The sequence below is a fragment of the Sarcophilus harrisii genome, chromosome 3, assembly GCF_902635505.1.
Source record: "Sarcophilus harrisii chromosome 3, mSarHar1.11, whole genome shotgun sequence".
NCBI classification, from domain to species: Eukaryota; Metazoa; Chordata; class Mammalia; order Dasyuromorphia; family Dasyuridae; genus Sarcophilus; species Sarcophilus harrisii.
The window spans coordinates 172,572,730-172,593,168 of record NC_045428.1 but is presented as its reverse complement, the minus strand read 5'-3'; the positions used below and the strand labels follow the sequence as shown (position 1 = coordinate 172,593,168).

The window sequence follows — 20,439 nt, the reverse complement described above, 5'->3', positions numbered from 1 at the left end:
TCCTTTTCTTTCCCCTGTGCATCTTCTGGATAACATGCAAATGAAGTAGAAAATGTCACTCCCAAAACCCCAAAGAAAAATGAAAGGATGGGGGGGAGGGGGAACTATATAGTAACACATTATGCGATCAGAATTAGTTACATGAGATTCCACAATTACTAAAAAAATATAATTTTAAAATTAGATTACAAAAGATTGAATTTCAGGGAATATAATTAAGAGAAATGTCTATTAGGTTCAGGTTTGATCTGCATAATATTTCAATGTTCCAACTCAATAATTCAAAAGATATATAATTTCTTCATTGTGGATACTTCTCAGATCAAAGATGGGAAATGAAGGAACTGGACAAGATGACCTCTGAAGTAACTTCTGGTTAAAATTCTATGCTTCTAAGCCAAGACTTTAAGATTGTACTCCTTTACTTCTATTTTTAGTTGACCATTTCATGAATTACTGTGGCAAAAAAATGTTATCACCTGGGAAATAAGGAATGTGGATGCAAGTATGATATGGAAGGGTTTCTTTTTCAGTTATGGGGTGAAATAAACAAATGATCAGGAAGTCTTTTCCTACTCTGAAATTCTGTGGTTTTGAGGAAGAAACCTGGGAGTCAGGAGAATCTGACCTTGAATCCTTTCTGTTCTGTCACTTATTTTCTTGATTAAGGGAAATCTTTTAGTTTCTCTGAGCCTCAGTTGCTTACTTGTATATGGGGGTAAATAATTATATGTGCATTACCTGACTCATAGGGTTACTGTGGATATCACAAGGTACTGTATAATGATAAGTTGTTTCTCTCCTTCTCCCTTAATTTTCTTCTCCTTTTCTTCTCCTTTCCCTCTCCCTCCTCCCTTATTCCTTCCCTTTCTCTCCCTTCCCTGTCCTTCTCCTTCCCTCCCTCCTTCTCCTTCTCCATCCCTCTCTTTCTTTTTCTTTCTCTCTTTTCCCCCATCCATTTATCAGAGAAGCTGCTCCTGGAAATAAAGATATAAAGTCTATGTATGAAATCTTTATACTTGGTAGGAACTATTAGTTAGTAGAATTTTTCAAGAAGCCACAATTGGAGAAGAGCATGGTCCAATATGTGATTTTAATGGATCCATGCTTTCATCAATGATTTATATAATTATGTGCGTGTATGTGTGTATTTGCTATATATATTTCACAGAAGGCCCATTCAGTGAGCTGTTTGTTGGATCATTTAAAAAAATAGGTTTCCACAAATCCAGAAAACTAAACAATAAATGTCCTAATGTCACCCAACTACACATATCCACCTACTGCCAGAGAAGTGACAGACTGACTCAGTGTGCAGAATAAGACAGATTTTTGGACCTGGTCAGTATAGAGAATTTGTTTTGCTAGAATATGTGTATTTGTTATAAGAATTTTATTTGAGGAAAGAAACAGGAAAGGGGTTAAATTCTTTCAATAGGGGAGAGTGAGAGGAAGAGATAACAAATGCTGCTTAAAATAAGTGAATAAATTTATTTAAAGAAAACAAAAAGGTTTGGTTCTCATTCAAATTGATTCACTTGATGCTATAAAAATAACCTCTTCTCCAAAATACAACTCAGAAGTAGATGTGATAAAAATGTAAATGAGGGTCTTAAGTATTATAAAATTTGTAGGAAAGGGAAGAGAGGGATTTCTTGGGGCAAAAAATGATGATTATCTTTATCACGTGAATGTGTCTAGTCCCTAACAAGGGACTGTAGTGATCCTCTACAAGGAGGAAGAGGACTCCACATTAGAGGGAATTTAGATTTATGAAGAACCAAGAGATTCTTAGTGAAATGATGGTTTTCAATAGGGAAGTGAATGAAGAATGAATTGATCCAAAGTGAAGTGTTTCAAAAAAAAAAAAAGCCATAAGTGGAAAGAAGAAAAAGATGGAATACAGAAAAAAAGCCTAACTGGCAGGAATAAAACCTAATTCAGTATTCTTTCCATTACTCCACCAGAGACCAATTTAGCTACTTAGCTATTTAGATCTGCAATCTCATCAGAGTCTTCTTGCTCTCTTAAACAATTCTCCACACCTTTTCATGCCAAGACAGAGAGCTGGACTTCAAGGCAGGAAGATCTGGTGTTCAAATCCCCCTGATATTTAACAGTTACATAACCAGGGAGGAAGTTACAATGCCTCTCAACCTTAATTTCCTCATCTATGAAATGGGGATAATTATACAAGCCTCAAAAGCTCAAGTGACATAATTGATGTAAAATTAAATCACAAACCTTAAAGTACTATATGAATACCAAGTATTATAAAGTCTTATTAAGCACTGTAGGGGATCCAAAGGAAAATAAAAGACAATTTAAAGACATTTTGGTGTTAAGACCAGATAGTGAAAAGAGGGAGCTAGCAAAAATGTTTTCTAAAATAATAAGAATTAGAGGATTGATCAGGGGTTTGGTGACACATAAGTGTTGATTTTATTTAATATTTCAATTGTATGTTAAGCAAGATGAGAAAAATGAAATTATATTAAATCAATCAATCAACAAGTATTTATTAAATTTCTTACCATGTGTCACATTTTGATAGGTTCTAAGAATATAAAGACAAAATTGAAATAAGGTTCTATAGAGAGAGACATGTTTATGTATATGAAACATACAATGTGTACAAGGTCCTTTTGAGGAAAGAGGTGCTAAGAGCTGAGAAATCAGGGAAAGCCTCATATAGGAGGTAGCATTTAAGCTGAGTTTTGAAAGAAATCACAGTGTCTAAAATGTGGAGGTAAGGAGAGAGTAAATTCCAAAAATGATAAGAGAAAGGAGATGGAGTAGCAGCTAGTGTAACAAAAAGAAGGCTAGTCTTGTTAATTAATTGGTAATTAAAGGAATCCCAATCAAAACTCTACCTCCTGGAGGAAGCCTTCCCTAAATTCTGTCCATTTCAATGCTTTCCTTCTGTCAATTATCTCCAATTTATATGGCTTTATATGGCTTGCTTTGTAAATATTTATTCACATGTTGTCTCCATCAGACTGTAAGCTCCACCTCTCTTTGTATTCCCAGCAACATTGTCTGGCACATAGTAGATACTTAATAAATGTTTATTGAATTGAATTGAAGAATGAAAAGAAGAAAATAATACATATGAAAGATGGAATGGACAACTGGAGGTTGGCTCTAAAACATGGAAATTGCCAAACAGAAGAGCTTGTATTTGAATCTAGAAGTAATAAGGACCCAAAGGAACTTCTTAAGTAAGGGAGTATTTTAGAAATATCACTTTGATAGTTTTGTGGAAGATGAATTAGAGAGGAAGAGGTTATGAGGCAGGGATACCAATTAGGAGGCCATGACAAGCAAACAAATATGTACGGACAAGCTATCATCAAAATAAACAGGAAATAATTATTGGATGGAAGAGGCAAGAATGATGAGGGTTTGGGAAAAGCTTTTTGTAGAAGGGAAAATTTTTTTCTGGAACTCAAAGGAAATCAGGGAAGCCAGGAAGCAGAGATGAGAAAGAACATGCCAGGCTTGTGGAAGAGTCAGGGAAAATGCCTAGAGATGAAATATATGTTTGTAGATTGGCCTGGGGGGTCAAGATCACTTGAATGAAGAGCTGAGAGGATCTGTTTCTATTTAAGTTTGACACCAATGGACTAGATGATGTGACAGGTCCCTTTGATCTATAAATCTATGGTAAAAGAAATGTTATAGAGGAAAGAAAAAAGACAAGATTTAGCAACTGACTAGATAAATGAAGTGAGGGAAAAGAGAGAGTCAATACTGACATAAGGTTTTGAACCTGGCTTTTAGCTCTAAGTCTGGAGGATTGAGTTTAGGGGAGAAAGATCTTTTGGGATGTTCAGTTTGAAATGCTCAACAGGCATTTGATGATTTGGGGCTATAATTTACTTCACTATTTAGAGTTTATAGATTGAAATCCCTTTGCACTGTAGTCAAAATTAGTAAATTACAGCTTTTGAAATAGTTAACATATAACTATCATTAGTGAACAATTTTTATTGGAATAAAAATGTAGTGTTAGTCTCACAGATCAAGTATTTAAAAAGCTAGTTTCCACAGAAAGATTTTTCTGTATATGTAAACAAATAAGCATTTAGATGGAAAAAAGGGGAGGGATATAATGGCAGGTAATACCTTCTTGGGAACAGCACAAAGTGCTTTCTTAGGTAATATGCTTTAGAAAAAAAAAAAAAAAGGTTTGACTGTTAACATGGAGGTGCTTTTTTTGATGGAGAACCATACTTGGATCAGTGCAAAACAAAAAGCCAAAAAACAGACGTAATATAGAAATGAGTTACAAGAGCCTTTTTGTCTGGGGGTTAAATGACAAAACAAGAAATAAACAACCAAGAACTGCTTTCTTATAGTTGGGAAGAATTGAAATTTTTCCTATGGTCCATTTGAAATATAAGATTCTGAGATAGCAGCCCCTGGTGAAAAGGGGTAAGTTGGCGTTAGTTTATAGTTTCCTGAACCATGAAAAACCTAATCTGTTATTGAACTCAAGACCTTGCCAGTCATCTCATCTCTGCAAATCAGCAGAGAACTAGAAGTATCTCATTGCCAGGAAACATGAATTTAATGGGAGGCCAATCTGTTCTTGACTATGGGTGAATTAACATAATGTCAAAAAGGAGTACTTGGCCGAAGGCCCCAAATGTTCCTTTTGGAAGAAAGGAGAAGGGAAATGATTCTGTTTCCAAATTTTTTCCCTCTCCTTTCCCTAGTTTATTTCACTAATTTACTAGATTGGCCTGGGAATGGGAAACACCTTATTCTATAAGTTGAGACTCAACCTTTGCTACCTGGCCCTCAGATAAAGGACCTTTACCCATAGGTGGGGACCAGAAGTTTCAGGTCAAGGCTGGGGAAAGGACCTTTGCTCTGAGAGGTAGAAATGCTGAGGAACGTGTTCTGAGAAATAGCTGCGCAAGTTTTCTGGGAATATTTCTTTAGCCATTTTCTTTGGTCTCCTTGTAAAGATGGAGGAACAGTTCCTCTGAGAAGAGTTTGAACACATATTCCTTTCCTCTGACCTCATTAACATAGGAAGTTAGGTTCATTATTTGGTTCTCCTAACTTGATTATCATGTGAATTCAACTTTGCCCAGACTACAACATCAAGGCTGATAGCTAGCTTGCCTCAATAAATGATATGTCCAGTTTGGGATCTTTTTTTTAGGGGGATATGCAAAATCCATTCATCATTCATACTTCCATTGCAAACAAGTCCATTGATCATTTTTGTGTCACAGCTCTTTAACTAATCTGGTGAAAATGTGGATTCCTTTTCAGAATACTATTTTTAAATAATTGAAGGAATTGTTAAATTTCAGTTATTGGTGAAAATCAAGATCTAATTTTTCACCCCACCCAAGTTCATGGATCCTCTGAAATCTACTCTCACGTGGACCTGTTTCCCCCATTCTTAATCTACACTGGTCCCTAACCTTTGGAAGAAGCTGTTTTGTTGTAGGCAATCCACCTGAACTAGTGCTTGGCTTCCAGAAATGTCTAGTTTGAGCATTCTATTACAATAGATTCTGGAGATCAAAAGACAAAAATGAAGCAATTTTTGTTGACAAGCTACCTATAGAACAATGGTTGGGGAACTGAGTTTCACCAAAAGGAGAGAATCAATCTTTAATTGCCAACTAATATATTTGATTTGGGCAAATCAATTAAGAAAAGGGAGGGGAGAAGTTTAGGAAAGAAAGTTAGGCTTAAAACTTTCAGTCTTGAATCATAGAAACCTTCAAGATAGAAGAAGGAAGTAACTGAATGCAAATTCCATAGGTTTCACCAGACTGCCAAAGGGATCCATAATACAAATATTATTAAGCACTCCTGTTCTCAATGGCCTTAGTTGGGACAGAGGTGGGAGTGATGAATGAACTTTGCTTGTTCCCTTGCCCTTCCCAAACTGGTTCTATCCTTTATTGGGGCAAGTCACCTGCTATTATGGTATGGGCAAAGTGGCAACCCCATGACAACCAAGCTAGGAACACCAAGGCAATGCATGACAAACTGAAACTTAGGATTAATAACTAGGGTGTCATAAAGGGAAATGCCTTTTTCAAGCTCGGCCTCCACACCCAGAGATAAGCTGAGAAAGCAGATTCTGGCAGCCCTGCCAACTCATATCCATCTCAGATTGGAGGCCTAAGAGATTGTGCTAGCCAACTTAAACAGAATAAGACAGCTGATTCCAGACTAAAAGAACTGTGTCAGGGAAAAGGGGTAAGTTAAGAAGGACCAGAGTCTATTTCCATTTAAATTTCATGGAAAAGTAGTGTTAGCATTTTAAGATTTCTTATGATCTTTCATCTTCCCCTCCTGGTTATTTTAAATCTCTCTAATTACTAGATGGCATTTCAGAGCCATCAGGAGAGAAAAGATGGGCAACCTTTTTTTTTTTTTTCATGGTGAAATCTGGACCATAACATGGTCCTTGGCTTTCTTTATAGCTAAAGCCAAAGAGAAAATCATTGCTGGCTCTGTACAAGTAAGATATCCCTAATCAACTAATTTTGTCACAGTGTTGTTTCTATTTTTTTTTTTTTAACTTTGCTTTGCTCAGTCATGGATTGAGAGCTGTAAGGTATGTCAGAGGTCATTTAGTCCATTTCCCTCATTTTATAAATGAGAAAACTGTAGCTCTGGATTAAGTGATTTAAGCAAAGTCACACTAGTAGTAACTTAATGTATGAGTTTCGTTCAGTTTGAGATTTAGCAAATCCATCCCCTTTTCAGTTCAGCTTAATCATAATAATTTTGTTGTCTATTTCAAAGGAACAACAATTGAGCATTATAGATTTGCAATTTAATCTTTTTTATTGAATTATATTATGTAAGTGCTTATTTTATTCCAGAAATTAAAAATAAAATAAATTAAGGAAACATCAGTATCACATTTTTTCTTTGCTCTTAACAATAGGGGAAATGGCATGCTGGCTGCAATGTCTCTTGCTTTGGCCCTAACTCAAACAAAAGGGATCAATGAATGAATAATGCTATTTACATAGGACTTTTGGGTATCTGGGACCCTTCTAAAGGAAGTGTGATCCAAAGGAAATTATGTTGTGTGTATTACCCCTTTCTCCCTCCCTCTCAAAATTGCTAATGAAATCAGGTTAAAATAAATATTGAGGCTAATTTGAGAAGGAAATAAGCTGCCAAAGGATGAACATACAGCTTAAAGAGGGGTTTGTATCGGGAAAAAGGCTGGGGGTTTGCATTGACGTGTGGGAGACATGGGCACCGGCCTGATTAGGCTTATATAGCTTTGTTTGTTTTTAGCACCAGATGACCAAGTCCCTGCCATTCTTCTTGGCTACCTGCCTCCCTGAGTCAGCTCAGAAGCCTCCCTCACCTTGGTAATAGCCTGGGGTGTTTATCTATATTAGCATATTCCAGAGAAGAGTTCTTTCAACCTCTATCGCCCAGCAGCAAGGAAAATACATTATTTGGTTTTCAGGATCTCTAGCTCAATGATCAACTTTCAGGGCCTACAGAGTGGCAGAAGAGGGTGGCAGATTAGGGCAAGAGAAACTCTCTCTAATTAAGAAAGCTAAAACTCCAGGCAGGCGCCCTTCAAAACAGATAATATGTTCTGTTGATGTTAATAATAAAAAACATGCTAATGATAATCAATAGTTATGTAGTGCTTACCATATGTCAAACACTGCTAAACACTTTACAAATGTTAGCTCAATTGATCTTTACGTACATATTATTATCCCTATTTTACAGATGAGGGAATTGAGGCAGACACAGGATAAGTGTTTTGGCCAGGATTATACACCTAGCTAAGTGTCTTGAGAACAAATCACAACTCAGTACTTCCTGACTCTAGGCTAAGCACTCTGCCCATCATACCAACCCTGCATTCAAATAGTAAAGACACATCTTTGCTGAAGTAAAAGTTTTTTTTTTTTTTCATCTCTCTCGGAGGTAATCAGCTAAAGAATTTATACATTCATTATAAGCTTCTCTGTTCCAAATCCTTCCCCAATCCTCATATCTGCTTGGTTATCAAGTCTTGTTGATTTTGCCTTAGAAGCATCTCCATCTTTTCCTTTCTATCCCTGATGCTATTACCCTAATACAAACCCTCATCACCAATTAATCACCAAGCACTTATTAATTGTCTATGATATGGCAGGTCCTGGGGATGCAACATAAAAATGAAATGGTTCCTGTCTTCAAGTGACTTACATTTTATTTTGGGAAACAACATATATATACCATATACATATGTATATATGTATGTATATACACACATACACAAGTACAAAACATATACAGTGTCAATAATAGTTAATTTTTTTGGGGGGGGATGTCTAGTAATTAAGAGGGAAGCAGGAAAGACCATGAAGGAAATGGTATTTAATTAGAATTTAACTGAAAGAAGAGATTCTAAGAGGTGGTGATAAGAAGGGAGAACATTTTAGGAATTGGGGAGAGCCTTTGAAAAGTCACCAAGTTAAAAAATAGAAATTCATATAGGAAATTAGCTCTAGAAACTGTGCCTGTGGGCAAGATGCAGTGTCTGTTTGTCTCAGTTTCCTCTTTTGTAACAAGAATACCAGCATGGCTGGATCACTGAGGTGAGGAGAAATGATGAATAACAAATATGGAAAATCAGGCCGGAACCAGATTGTGAAGGGCTTTATATGCCAAAGAGAGGGGTTTGTATTTGAGGCTAGATACATTGCCTAAAGATTCTTGAGCAAAGGAATGATGGGATCAGACTTGCACTTTAGGAATGTCACTGGGGCATCTATGTGAGTGGGTTGGAGAAGACACAATTAGGATGCTTCTGAAATCATATAGATGATGGGATCTGAATTGCACTGAAGGTATATCAGTGTAGAAAAGGAGATGGATAGAGGTAGAATCAATACAATATGGCAATTAGTCGGCTATGAGGTGGTGGTAAGGAAAAGTGAGGACCTAAGTATGACTCAAAGATAATGAATCTGTAATACTCCAGGAACCCTCAACAGAAAAGGGGAAGTTCAGAAAAGGGGTTAAGCGAATATTCTATAGGATATTTAACTCACCTGAGGGTAGGCTCACTACCTTCAATCCATCATGCATATAATAATCTTGCTGCCAGACTAATCTTTCTTTATTATTTCATTGAACATGAGTTGGAAGAAAACTCCCACTTTGCAGATGATAAACTGAGGTCAAAGAGTGGGCAAATGGCTAGGACTAGGGTTCAAGTCTTGTCTTCCAATTTAGTGCTCTATTCCCTTTATCTTACTGGTTTCCTATAATAATATTTAAGTTTATATAACATACTGAAGTTTGCAAATAGTGTCATTTAATCTTTGCTACAACCTTGTCATTTAGGTGTTATTATTATTTCCCATTTGACAAACGTAAATAGACTCAGAAGGGTTAAATGACTTACCCAGGTTTATACAGAGCCAGATCATCAACCAACATTCTATCTACAATAGCAGTCTTTTGTTCCTTGATTCCTACTGCAGCAAGTTGGAACTCTTCTGCCAACTTTTAAGTTTTATTACAGTCTTTTTTTACACCGTAATTCTTTCCTTTTTAACAGCCCTCCTTTCTAGCACTGAACCCTTGACTTTAACAAAGCAAAGCATTTAAGCAAAATTTCTGACTGGGCCACGATATCTGAATCTCACAATTGTACATGGATTTCACGTCCTCACATTTTTCCTTCCTTGTTTTCAGTGAAAGGAGGAAGTTCTATTTCCTTAGCATTTTCTAGGACTAAGACTTCCTTAAAATTTACTAAAGCTGTTAAGCTGCTTTTCTTTTTATTGCCTACATTATCCTAGTCATTGTGTATATTGTTCTCTTGAGTCTGTCTTTTTTACTGTATGTACATCATGTCATAAAAATTTTCCAATATTTCTCTGACTTCCTCATTGTTGTTTCTTTAAAAAAATAATCCAAATATATGCTTTCATTAATAAAGGGAGTCTGATTAAATATTTAATTTACCAATGCAAGTGGTCAATTTCTCTACAATCTAGTCTTAGAGTTGACTGAAGCTTCTGACAGCTTAGTTGATTTGCTCGTATATATAGATTTTCTCAGTTTGGAGGCAGTTTCTCCATCTTCTGTGCCACATCACTTCTTCATGGAATATTCTACTAATCCACACACAACTAGAACAGTCTTCTATCTGTTATGACATACAATGATTGCAGGTGAGCATTAGTGGAGTTAAAAGACTCAGATTCAAGTCAGAGATCTGACATTTATAAGCTACATGACCTTAGTTAATCATTTCAATATTCTGGATCAGTTTCTGGATATAAAATAACTTTGTAAACTATAAAATACTATATGAGTACGTAATTGTTAAAACTATTCAGGTACTTTAAGATACTGAAATATCTAGAAAAGATTCAGTTACATTCACTATCTTTATACTAAAAAAGGAAAGTGGACTCCAACTAGATTTGACAAAGATATTTTCCTGTGATTTTAATATAAAGGTAAATTTCACTTTGCAAATTATCAAAAACCAGCATGGCTATTTATGAGAATAATAATTTTGCAATAAAATAATTTTGGTCTACCTCTTGTCCCTCAAAAATTATTTTAAAAGTAATTGAAGGTTGCATTATTCCTAGTTTTCAGAAAATGTCTTTATTAAATATGACATGTCATTTTAAAACTGACATGGAAAATTAAAAATGGCTTGTATCCTGCAACAAAAATAGAAGCCAACAGTTTTTATTAGCATATATATATGTGCATGAATACAAAAAGTAACTTTTAAACAAACTCAATTTCCTATTTTTTAAATGCAATTGCATTCAACCACTATGAAATTTTCTACATCTTTTGCCTTCTCGTTTGGAAAAGAGCTAATTCAACCACAAAAGATCCAAACATCATAAACTCACAGTAATTAAATGCCACTGGGCACAAATAGAATAGTATTATGAGTTTTATTTGACTGTAAGTATTTAAACTTTTTAATAACTTGTATATTTTCTTCTATCTTCATAAATTCTTAAAACTAATCAATCAACAAGTATTTATTAAGTGCTGTGGATATAAGTACAAAGAATGAAACAATCCTTTCTCAAAGTAGCTTACATTCTTTGGCTTTTATAAAGGTCTCTTAAGGAGCAGTGAAGTAGCAAACTGGAGAACACCAGCCCTAAAATCGGGAGGATCTGAATTCAAATTTGACCTCAAACTTGTATTAGCTATGTGAACCTGGGTAAGTCACTTAACCTCAAATGGCTCCCAAAAAAGGGCCTTAGGACTGACAATGGATACAGATGGAAATCAGAGGCAGGAAGATAGGTTCAAGACCTATCTCTAACATACTGATGATGTGACCCTAACCAAGCCATTTAACCTTTCTAGGTTCCCAAGCCACTCTAGGATCAGCAGCAGATGAGGGTAAGTTTATGCAAAAATGAGTTGACAAGTCTAGCTTAAAAAAAAAAAAAAAGAAAAGAAAGAAAGAAAGCCTGGAATCTTGTCACCCTTCATAACCTTTAACAATGATAGGAGGTGTTCAATGATTGAAGATTTCTTTTTCGTTTCTATCTCCCTAAGTTTATGCAGATAAATAAAAATTTCAGGGGATAGTAGTGAAGTTAGAATGATAACTTAGGTGTCTTGACTAATATTTTAAAAGAGCAAGGATTTAATTTGAATCTACCAGGAGTTCAGCATTGCTCAGACTGTGATGGTCCCTACTCTCAAGGAATTTATAATTACTAGAAAGATGATTGTTAACATACTTATAGGTAGTAAAGAATAAGGAACAGCATGCATCAGGTGGCAAATACTGAACTACAGATTTGAAAATAAATTACTCAACATCTGAATAATTGGAGAAGGTTCACATATGGAGAAAAAAGAATTTGAGATAGTTCTTAGAAGTCCAGGAAGACTTTTAGATTAGGAAATAATATGTGTAAAGGCATGGAAGTAGAAATAAGTGTGGCTTAGATTGGGGTAGTCAGGCAATTGTGTTCAAATTGGCAAAGTGTTAACATTAAGGAGAAAAGAAACTGGATAGGTATGTCTTAAAATCAATCAATAAGCTTTTACTCAGCACCTGGTATTAAGACTGTGAGCTAATTTTTTTTTTAATCTCTTTCTTTGCATCTCCAGGATTTAGTACAGTATCTGGCATGTAGTAGGTACTTAATGAATGCCTGCTGACTTGATTTGCTATATATCCCAAGGATCCACATCCCAAGATAAGATAGTCCCTGACTTTATCTAATTATATTCTATTGGAGAACTGGGGGAGTTTAGACATGACATGATAGAAAACAAAAAGTTGCTATATAGTTTCTTGAACAGGGATATAACAAAGTTGTACTTTTAGGATGATAAATCACAATGGCATTACTATGTATGATGGATTTCAAGGGCAAGAGTAGTGAGAGGAAGACAATAATGAGTCTGATTAAGGATGAGGCACCACAATGGAAAGGAAGATGAAAAATCTGAAAAATGTTTTAAAGAAAGAACTGATGAACTTGTAATTGGCATTTCATAAGTGGAAATGGATTTTTGAGGTTAATCCCAATTCCTCAATTTACTTATATATTAGATTGGATGGTAGAGCTGGAAAGAGGCTTAAGGATGAATATTAGATTGGATGGTAGAGCTGGAAAGAGGCTTAAGGATAAATATTAGATTGTATGATAGAGCTGGAAAGGGGCTTAAGGATGATATTATCCAATTTCTTCATTTTCTTTCTTTCTTTTCTTTTTTTTTTTTGCTGAGGCAATTGGGGTTAAGTGACTTGCCCAGGGTCACACAGGTAGAAAGTGTTAAGTGTCTGAGACCAGATTTGAACTCAGGTCCTCCTGATTTCAGGGCTGGTGCTCTGTCCTCTGCACTACCTAGCTGCCCCCAATTTCTTCATTTTACTGATAAGGAAACAGATATGAAAGACAAAGGAGGAGTCAAAGATAAAATTAAAGTTTTGTGGAGGGACTGATGATGGTTTAATTGACAAGAGAGAAATTAGGAAGGAAAACTGGTTTTACAGACAAGATGATTTCTAAAATATTGCATAAGACATTACATATACAAGGGGATATTCTTTTGGAAGCTAGGACTTATCAAGGCAAGCCTTACCTTGGGATAAGAATGAGGAGGAGACCAACCATATAGAGATTAAAATAGTTGGAAATTATGAAGGTAGATGGAGTTTTGGGGAAATGAGTTTATAGGAAGAAAAGGGTCAGAGAAAAAGGGGTAGGGAAAAACTAGTTAGGAGTTGAGAGGAATAAGTGCCATTAAAGGACAGAAGCCCACAGTCAATAACCATTTATGAAAGATCTACTAGATGCTGAGTATACAAATACTATAAAGACAGTCCTTAGAAGATAACACAATAAAGAAAGTTGAAAGGGGAGTTGGGGAAGAGATATGGAAGAAGAAAAAGAGCATGGTGGAGAAGTCAAAAAGGCCAAAATAGGTGAGCTAGAGGGGAAATGAGATATCTGAAAAGATGTCAGTCCTGTTCCCCTCCTTGAATAGAGAGATTTATGGCTATCTTCCCATCAGAGGGGCAGAAAATGGTTGGATGAAGTGTGGGTAATAAGGTTAATTGTTAAAAAATAAAGGCAGTTAAGAAAAACTGTTCAGGTATAGAAGAGGCAGGTAGTGAGATATTAAAGAAACCATAATAGTTTTGAAAAATAGAGACTCTGAGAAAGTATTACAATTCCGAGAGTCACCTGGATAAAGATAGAGAAAAAGTGAACTTTGGACATCTTAGAAAACAGGTTTCAGTAAAGTGGCAAGAGTTAGGTGCAAGCTGTGGGGGTTTACAGCAGGAATGGTAAGAAACAAAAATACTCAATGAAGATCCATCCCTCTTCCCATCCCCCTCCCAATTTGAAGAGAAAACAGATGAGTTAAAAGTAATAGGTTCAAACAAAGGTTTACAAAATAAAGCTTTAAACTTTATCAAAGAGGAGCTCAAATAAATTGTCTTTAAGTATTATTATATCTTTGACTTGTGCCATGGCTAGGCAAATCTATACATCAGGAGCAGACTTAGAGATACAAAAGTTAGATTTTAACATTAAACAAGAGGTCACAGATGGAGAGAGGCTGAGATAGCAAGAACATATCCAAAATAAAAAATTGTAGTAGCTCAGTTAAACCGCACAGACAATGGGCTAAAAAAAAAAACCTGGTCTTTTTGGTTCTGTTTATTACCACATCACCTACAATAGTAGAAATTATGATTATATTTACAAGGATCTAAGAGAGAACTTTTCTTTAAACTGAGCAGAGGGGTTGGCATTTAGAATATTAGTTGTATACCTTGCGGAAGCCAAATGGGAAAAAGAACACATCTGGACGTCCATGTTAAAAATGAAACTTCTGTTGCTCTAATCTTCTGTGAAACTAATGATAGAATGAGAAGATCAATCGTATCGCAGATGACAGTTCCATGTGGGGACTTGACATTCAAATAGTTTCCTATCTGTTTCATAGACTGTGCAATCAGAATCTGACTGACTTAAACTGATGATGCACCGTCATCAAAGGCTAGGCTTCGGTTTCTTCTACTTCTGAATTATTTCCAGGAGAGATTCCTGAAATTAAAACGCATTCTGTTATAAAAGTAAATACATGCAAATGCAAAACTTCCCAGCCCTCCCCTTCAAGGAGGAAAAGCGAGATTTCTTTTCCGAACCCCCTCCCCACAATGGATAACCGGCTTTCTTTCTTTCCTGGGAGTTTCTCTAAGGTTTTGTTGGGAGGGTAGATGGGCAGTCACGCAATAGTTTTAATGTACATCAAGGATACGGCATCAAATAAATAAAAAAGGCCCCCCACGAGGGCCTTTTGTCAAAGCGAGGAATAACTGCCTGCATTTTCATGACCTCCCTCCCCGCAACATACGCACGTGCACTTTAAGGTTGCAAGCTCTTCCTCCACCCCGGCTACCCACTGGTGCGGATGGGCAGAATTTGCCCCTAGCCAAGCGGCGAGACCGAGGAGTCCTGGAGCCGTTTCTACCTTTCTAGGGTAGCCCGAGATCCCGCCAGTTTTCCCGTGCCCAACCCTCCTTGGGAGAGGTAGCGGGCGAGCGAGGGAGAGCAGCCCTTAAGCCACCCCGCCTCCTTGCCGCGCGCTCCCGTCACAGTTCCCTCCGCGGGGGGCTCCGGCGGAGTTCTCTCAGCCCGGAGAAGCGCATCCCACTTCCGAGGCGGCGGCTGGTCCCCCGGCCCAGGGACCTAGAACTCCGTGAAGTGCAAGGGGATAAGGCCGTACCCCGGGCAGAACTGGGCACGCGGCAGGCAGCCGGACACGAGCTCTGGCCAGTCCCCCTCCCCAAGCCCCGAGAAAGCCCTACGCGGGCCGGCTGCCCCGGGGCTGGCGGGGAAGCGGCTGAGCCCGGCCCAAGCCGCGGCGGCGCGTGCAGCCGCTCTCCTCCGCGCCCCAAAGCCAGGGTAAGTAAGGCAGGGAGGTAGGGGGGGAGGGCGGGGGTAAAAGGCCTCCGGCGGAGCCCACCGCGTCACCGCCCGGGCCGGGGGAGGAGCAGCCGAGGAGGCGGCGGCGACAAGAAGAGGAGGAGGAGGAGAAAGGGAGGGGAAAAGGAGGAGGAAGAGGAGCTGGAGGAGGAGGGAGTTGTGTGCATGGGGGGAGGGGTTGCCGCCGCCGCCGCCGCTGCCGCCAGCTCGGGTTGGTCGGGCTGAGAGCCGCGGAGCAGAGCCGGAGAAGGAGAGAAAGGCCAGCGACCTGGGGCCTGGGAGGCGTTCGGCCGGCTGGAGGGGCGGAGGAGGTGCAGGAGCCGAAGCAGTAGAAGGAGAGCGGCAGCCCGGTCCCCTCGGGAGAGTCCGCCTCCGCCGCGGGAGGGGGAGCGGGAGCGGCGGCGGCGGCGGCAGGAGCTGGAGGCAGCAGCCGCCGCGGCAGGGAGAGCAGCAGCAGCGGCGGCGGCGGCAGTCAGCGGCGGCCGTGAGGGAAGGAGGGGGAGCGGCGGAGACAAAGAGCGGAGCCTCCTTCGGCGGGGGAGCCCGGCCGCCGCCGCCGCCGCCTTCTCTGTCTGGGCTTGAGTGTGCCGGCCGGGCCAGTGGGGACCCCTCCCCAGCTCTTGTGAGTTTGGGTGGGGGGGCCGCAGCCGTGCTTTCTGCCTCGTCCTGCCGACCCCACGGGCGGCTTTCTGCGCTCCGCCTCCGCTCTCCCGGCCGAGGGCGTCCCCTTCTTCCCCCCATCACCCACCGCCCCTCGGGAGGTAGGAGCCGGGCTGGGATGGAGAGCGGTCCGCCGAGAGGAGGGGCTCCTTGGGCACGCTCGCGGGGCTGGGGGGCGGGAAAGGGGACTATCCGCGGGTTTGGGGTGCAGGGTACCGCCGGAAACTTGGGCTGATTGAAAAGAGTTGACGTGGGGCGCCCCCTTCCAGCGAGGAAAGATGGATGGGGCTGGGCGGGGGGGGGGGGGGTCTCTTCTGCCCGCATCAGCCTCTTTTCCCCACACCCCGCCCTCGCAGTCTGTTGTGGGCCGGGGAGCCCCCTCCCTTCGTTGAGACATGTACACTTTTAAACACCCCCTTTCTTCTCTTCTCCCACCTTCTCATCCCCACCGGTGGTCTTTCCCCCTCTCCTTCCTCCCGGGCGGCTGTCGCTGTGCTTGGGAGGAGGAGTGCGCGGAGCGCCGGGGAGGAGGAGGAGGAAGGTGGGGGGCGGGGGCACGGACCTGCTTCTGCTCAGGTTGGGAGCCCCGCGGTGCAGCTGGAGGGCACGCTCGGGCATTTCGCTCCGCGTTGTTAAGTGATAAGGAGGAGGAAATAGATTGCGGTGGAGGAAATAGATTGCGGTGGAGGTCTGTTGCGGAGGGGAGAGAGAATTTGCCCGGGGAGCTTGATGGGGCGGAGATAAAGCAGCGGTTCTAGTCTCTGGGACTCCCGGCTGGTGGGGGCTCCTGACTGGGGGAGACAGGAAGCGCCGAGCTCCCGAGCCTCCTGGGAAGTAGCTCTTCCTCCGCCAAGCCAGGTTTGAGCTGGTGTAGGGCAGAGAGCAATACAACTGCTGGGGTCAAGAGCAGAAAGAACCTTAGGTTACAAGGAGGAGTTGGAGAGGAAGCAGCCTTACCTACCTCTTGTGCGCGCAACGTCACCGTCGGGTCTCACCGAAGTGATGTTTGCCAAAGGCACATAACGTGCTAACGAATAATCGGTCCTGGGCCGCATTATTTAGAAGTCTTAGTCGCACTTATTACTTGAACCCAACTTTCTAAATAGTTTTAGATTCTCTCGTATTACAGAAGGCAATTGCTCGTAAACACAGCTTTTTTTTTTTTAATTGTGTAGAGAGATTCCACTTGCAAAACACGTTAATTGGTAAACTGTTAAAATGCTGGAGAAAATTGACGTCTTTATGCTGGGGAATACTAAAACAAAACGAGCAAAGCATTTAAACATCTTAACAGAGTGGTTTTGATGTACATAACTGGTCGTCTTTTATTTGACTTGTGTTGCTTTCCCACCTAGTGTATGATTGTTTCAAACCGTTTTCTAATTATCATCCAGATTCTGGATTCTAGTTGACTTCTAGATCTTGACAGGGAGGCAGTATATTATTAAGGCATTCGATTTGGAGTCCTTTCTGACAGGATCCTGTGATTTGATTGAATAAACTGTTCTTTCCCTTTTTACCCCCCGAATTCAGAGGAGCTTTTCCGAATATTCATTTATTTCTTTAGTATATTTCTAAATAGACCAATTTTTTTAACTTTCTTCGGAGGATGGAAGAATCTAAACCCGGCAAGAAGCAAGAGGTGTCAAAGACTGTGTAATAACAAAAATCCCTCCAATGTTATAGATGGAATATGCTTAACAGAATCCTAGCCTGTGTTCTTGGATCAAACATTGAAGATGATTGAATACACTATAAATGTACATTTTCTTCAACCCAAATTATTGCTTCTCAAAGTTTTGAGAGAGTGTGACGGGTCAGAGGCAGAGGCAGGACTTTTGGATTGAATTCAGGACTTTCAAGGTCTCTGACTAGTCTCTGAGACTCACTATATTATGGTGAAACTGGGCACAGTTTGTTGAGCTACACTATGTGGTAAAGGCAACCATTCAATTGTACCCATTTACTAGTTATGTGACGCTGGACAAGTCATTTCACTTTTAGCAGTTCTGTGCAGCTCAGAAAAAGTTGCTGACCTGCAACAGTAGAAGTTTGTTTATTCCAATCATAGGTCCAGTCCCTTCCTCACTCCAGAATCAATGCCTTAATTCATTGCCTAGTTAAACCCAGGCACATGTGGCCAGATCAAAATACAATATTTTAAAAAATAGAAACACAGAAAAAATAGATAACATTACATTTTAAAACTAAATCAATATGTGGCCCCCAGGGATCCTTCTGTTTGGATTAGTGGCCCTGGGCTTCCATTTGAATTTGACATTAATGAAATCACAGGCTCAATCTCTTACCCTTCCTAAAACCAGTTTGCACTAGTCTCAATCTTGCCTTTTGGTATATTTCTGGATATCATATACTTTTGTAAAGGTGCTTAATCACCCTTCTAAATTGAAATTTTTAATCTATATCTAACTTCTGAAAATTTTTGAACTTTTGTCATTTACACTACTGCTGTTTTCCAGTAATCAGCAGAAACTGTGTAAGGGTGTCTTCAAGATATCTGCTATCCTTAAGCATTAAGTACACTAGTTGGATTCTTGAGTAGACATACTGGTGGGCATATACAGATTGTATATAACCTTTTATGATCCCCTAAGGATTCCTTAATTGCCTTCTACTACCTGAAACCTTTTACTTTACCTCTATCCTTTGCATTTATGTAATTTGTTCTGGCTATAGCTCTGTGTGATAGGAACACTTTTAATTGGTAAAGCTGCAGTGAGCTTTGGGGGAGAAATAGTGCTTGGGGAGATGGGTCTGTAACTTTAAAAGATTTAATGACCTTATAGTATAAGAGTGCTTGTTGACTTTATTGGGGAGGAAGTTTTGAGATCTGAGAAGCTGAGGTTTTTCTTAAATGAATTGGAAACTACCCATAGATCACTCCAGGGAGGGAGAAAGCTAAAATGTATTCTTGTTCAGATGGATTGCAAATGGGGCCATCAAATTGTTTCTTTCTGAAAATGAGTTATGGAAATACTTCAAACTTTGCTTAAAAGGTCTTAGTTGCAAATATTTGTGAAATGTGCTTGGTAGCCCAGATGCATAGAGTTCAGGCAACTCCAGAATCATTCAAGGCAAGTCATTGAATTGGTTTTCAAAGTAAGCAGCTTCATTGAGTCAGAGTAGTTTCTTCTTCCTATATTATTTAGTGGTAAATAAATCTTTTCTTCTGCAATGACTTTTTCATTTTGAATTTTTCTTTCACTAAAGTATCAAGATGTCTCTCTCAAAGCATAATTATTAACCCTGAGCTGTAAAGAATAAAAAAAAATATGCTTATAGATATTTATATAGCAATTACAAGTTTTGTATAGATAATTACTTGGGGAAAATTATCTTTCTGTACTATTTTCTAGACATTTTTTGAAACTTAGACTCTTGCCAGGAGCACTGAAATGTTTAGAAATCACCCAAGGTCACACGGCTATTATGTAGAACTTGAACCCAGTTGTACCTGGCACAAGGTCTGTTCGCTATCCTCTTATACCACTTTGCTTCACATTTCCACATATGAATTAAATTTGGTTCTTGAAAACATTTCAGTGAAAATGGAAGTTGTCAGGATTTCTGCTGACTAGGTTATAAGTGAAAGCTAAACGTCTGAAACAGTACTCAGGGGATATTTGACATATTTTTGACAGATATTTGAGAAAGCCTAGCAGAGTATACATGCTACCTCTTTTGCTCTCTGGGATGCTTTAAACATTGTGGGTGCCTAATTAATACTTTAATGAGATAATGATCATTTCTTTCTTAAAAGTTAGCTTGGTGAAGTAGATAGAAAACTGATTTCTTGTTCAAAGAACCTAGGTCTCACTTTTTATATAGACTGGTTTTGTGACTTTGGGAAAATCCCTTAACCTCTCAGTGCTCTGAGCAACTCTTTAAAACTGTAAGTTGTAAATCTATTTCTAATCTTAGTTATCAGAGTTTCTTTCCTGGGGGTTTCCAACACCATCTTCTCTCTTTCATATTCTATCTGTTTCCTCCCTCCCTTTTTATTTGTAAGATTGTAAAATTTTGAAAGGAGCTCCTGAAATATAATAAGATGTGTGAAAGGTTTTATAATTTCAAGGAACTATAAATGTAAATAGCTAGTTGTTTTTGTTGATTGAGATGACAAAATGTTCACATTCATTTAGCTGGTACAGTGCTATCTTTCAGATGTGAAAGTATTCTCCATTGGTTCATAAGAATTACTATTTTTCTTTGAATTGTTTATTTGGCATGCTACTAAAATTATTTCTCTGTCGTGGAAAAATAAAGTTACTCAAGTGCCAATAGGCTATCATTA

The 20,439-nt window shown here is 39.3% G+C and overlaps 1 protein-coding gene across 1 annotated transcript in view; it reads left to right on the top strand.

The window, feature by feature from the left end:
* The window catches only part of LOC116422540 (translation initiation factor IF-2-like), a 106,163-nt gene that overhangs the window by 5,481 nt on the left and 80,243 nt on the right, over positions 1-20,439 (top strand). Inside the window, exons 2-3 of the mRNA XM_031961232.1 lie at positions 15,018-15,443; positions 15,622-16,225. Coding sequence (XP_031817092.1) covers positions 15,018-15,443; positions 15,622-16,225 — 1,030 coding nt within the window. The remainder of the gene's footprint in view (positions 1-15,017; positions 15,444-15,621; positions 16,226-20,439) is intronic.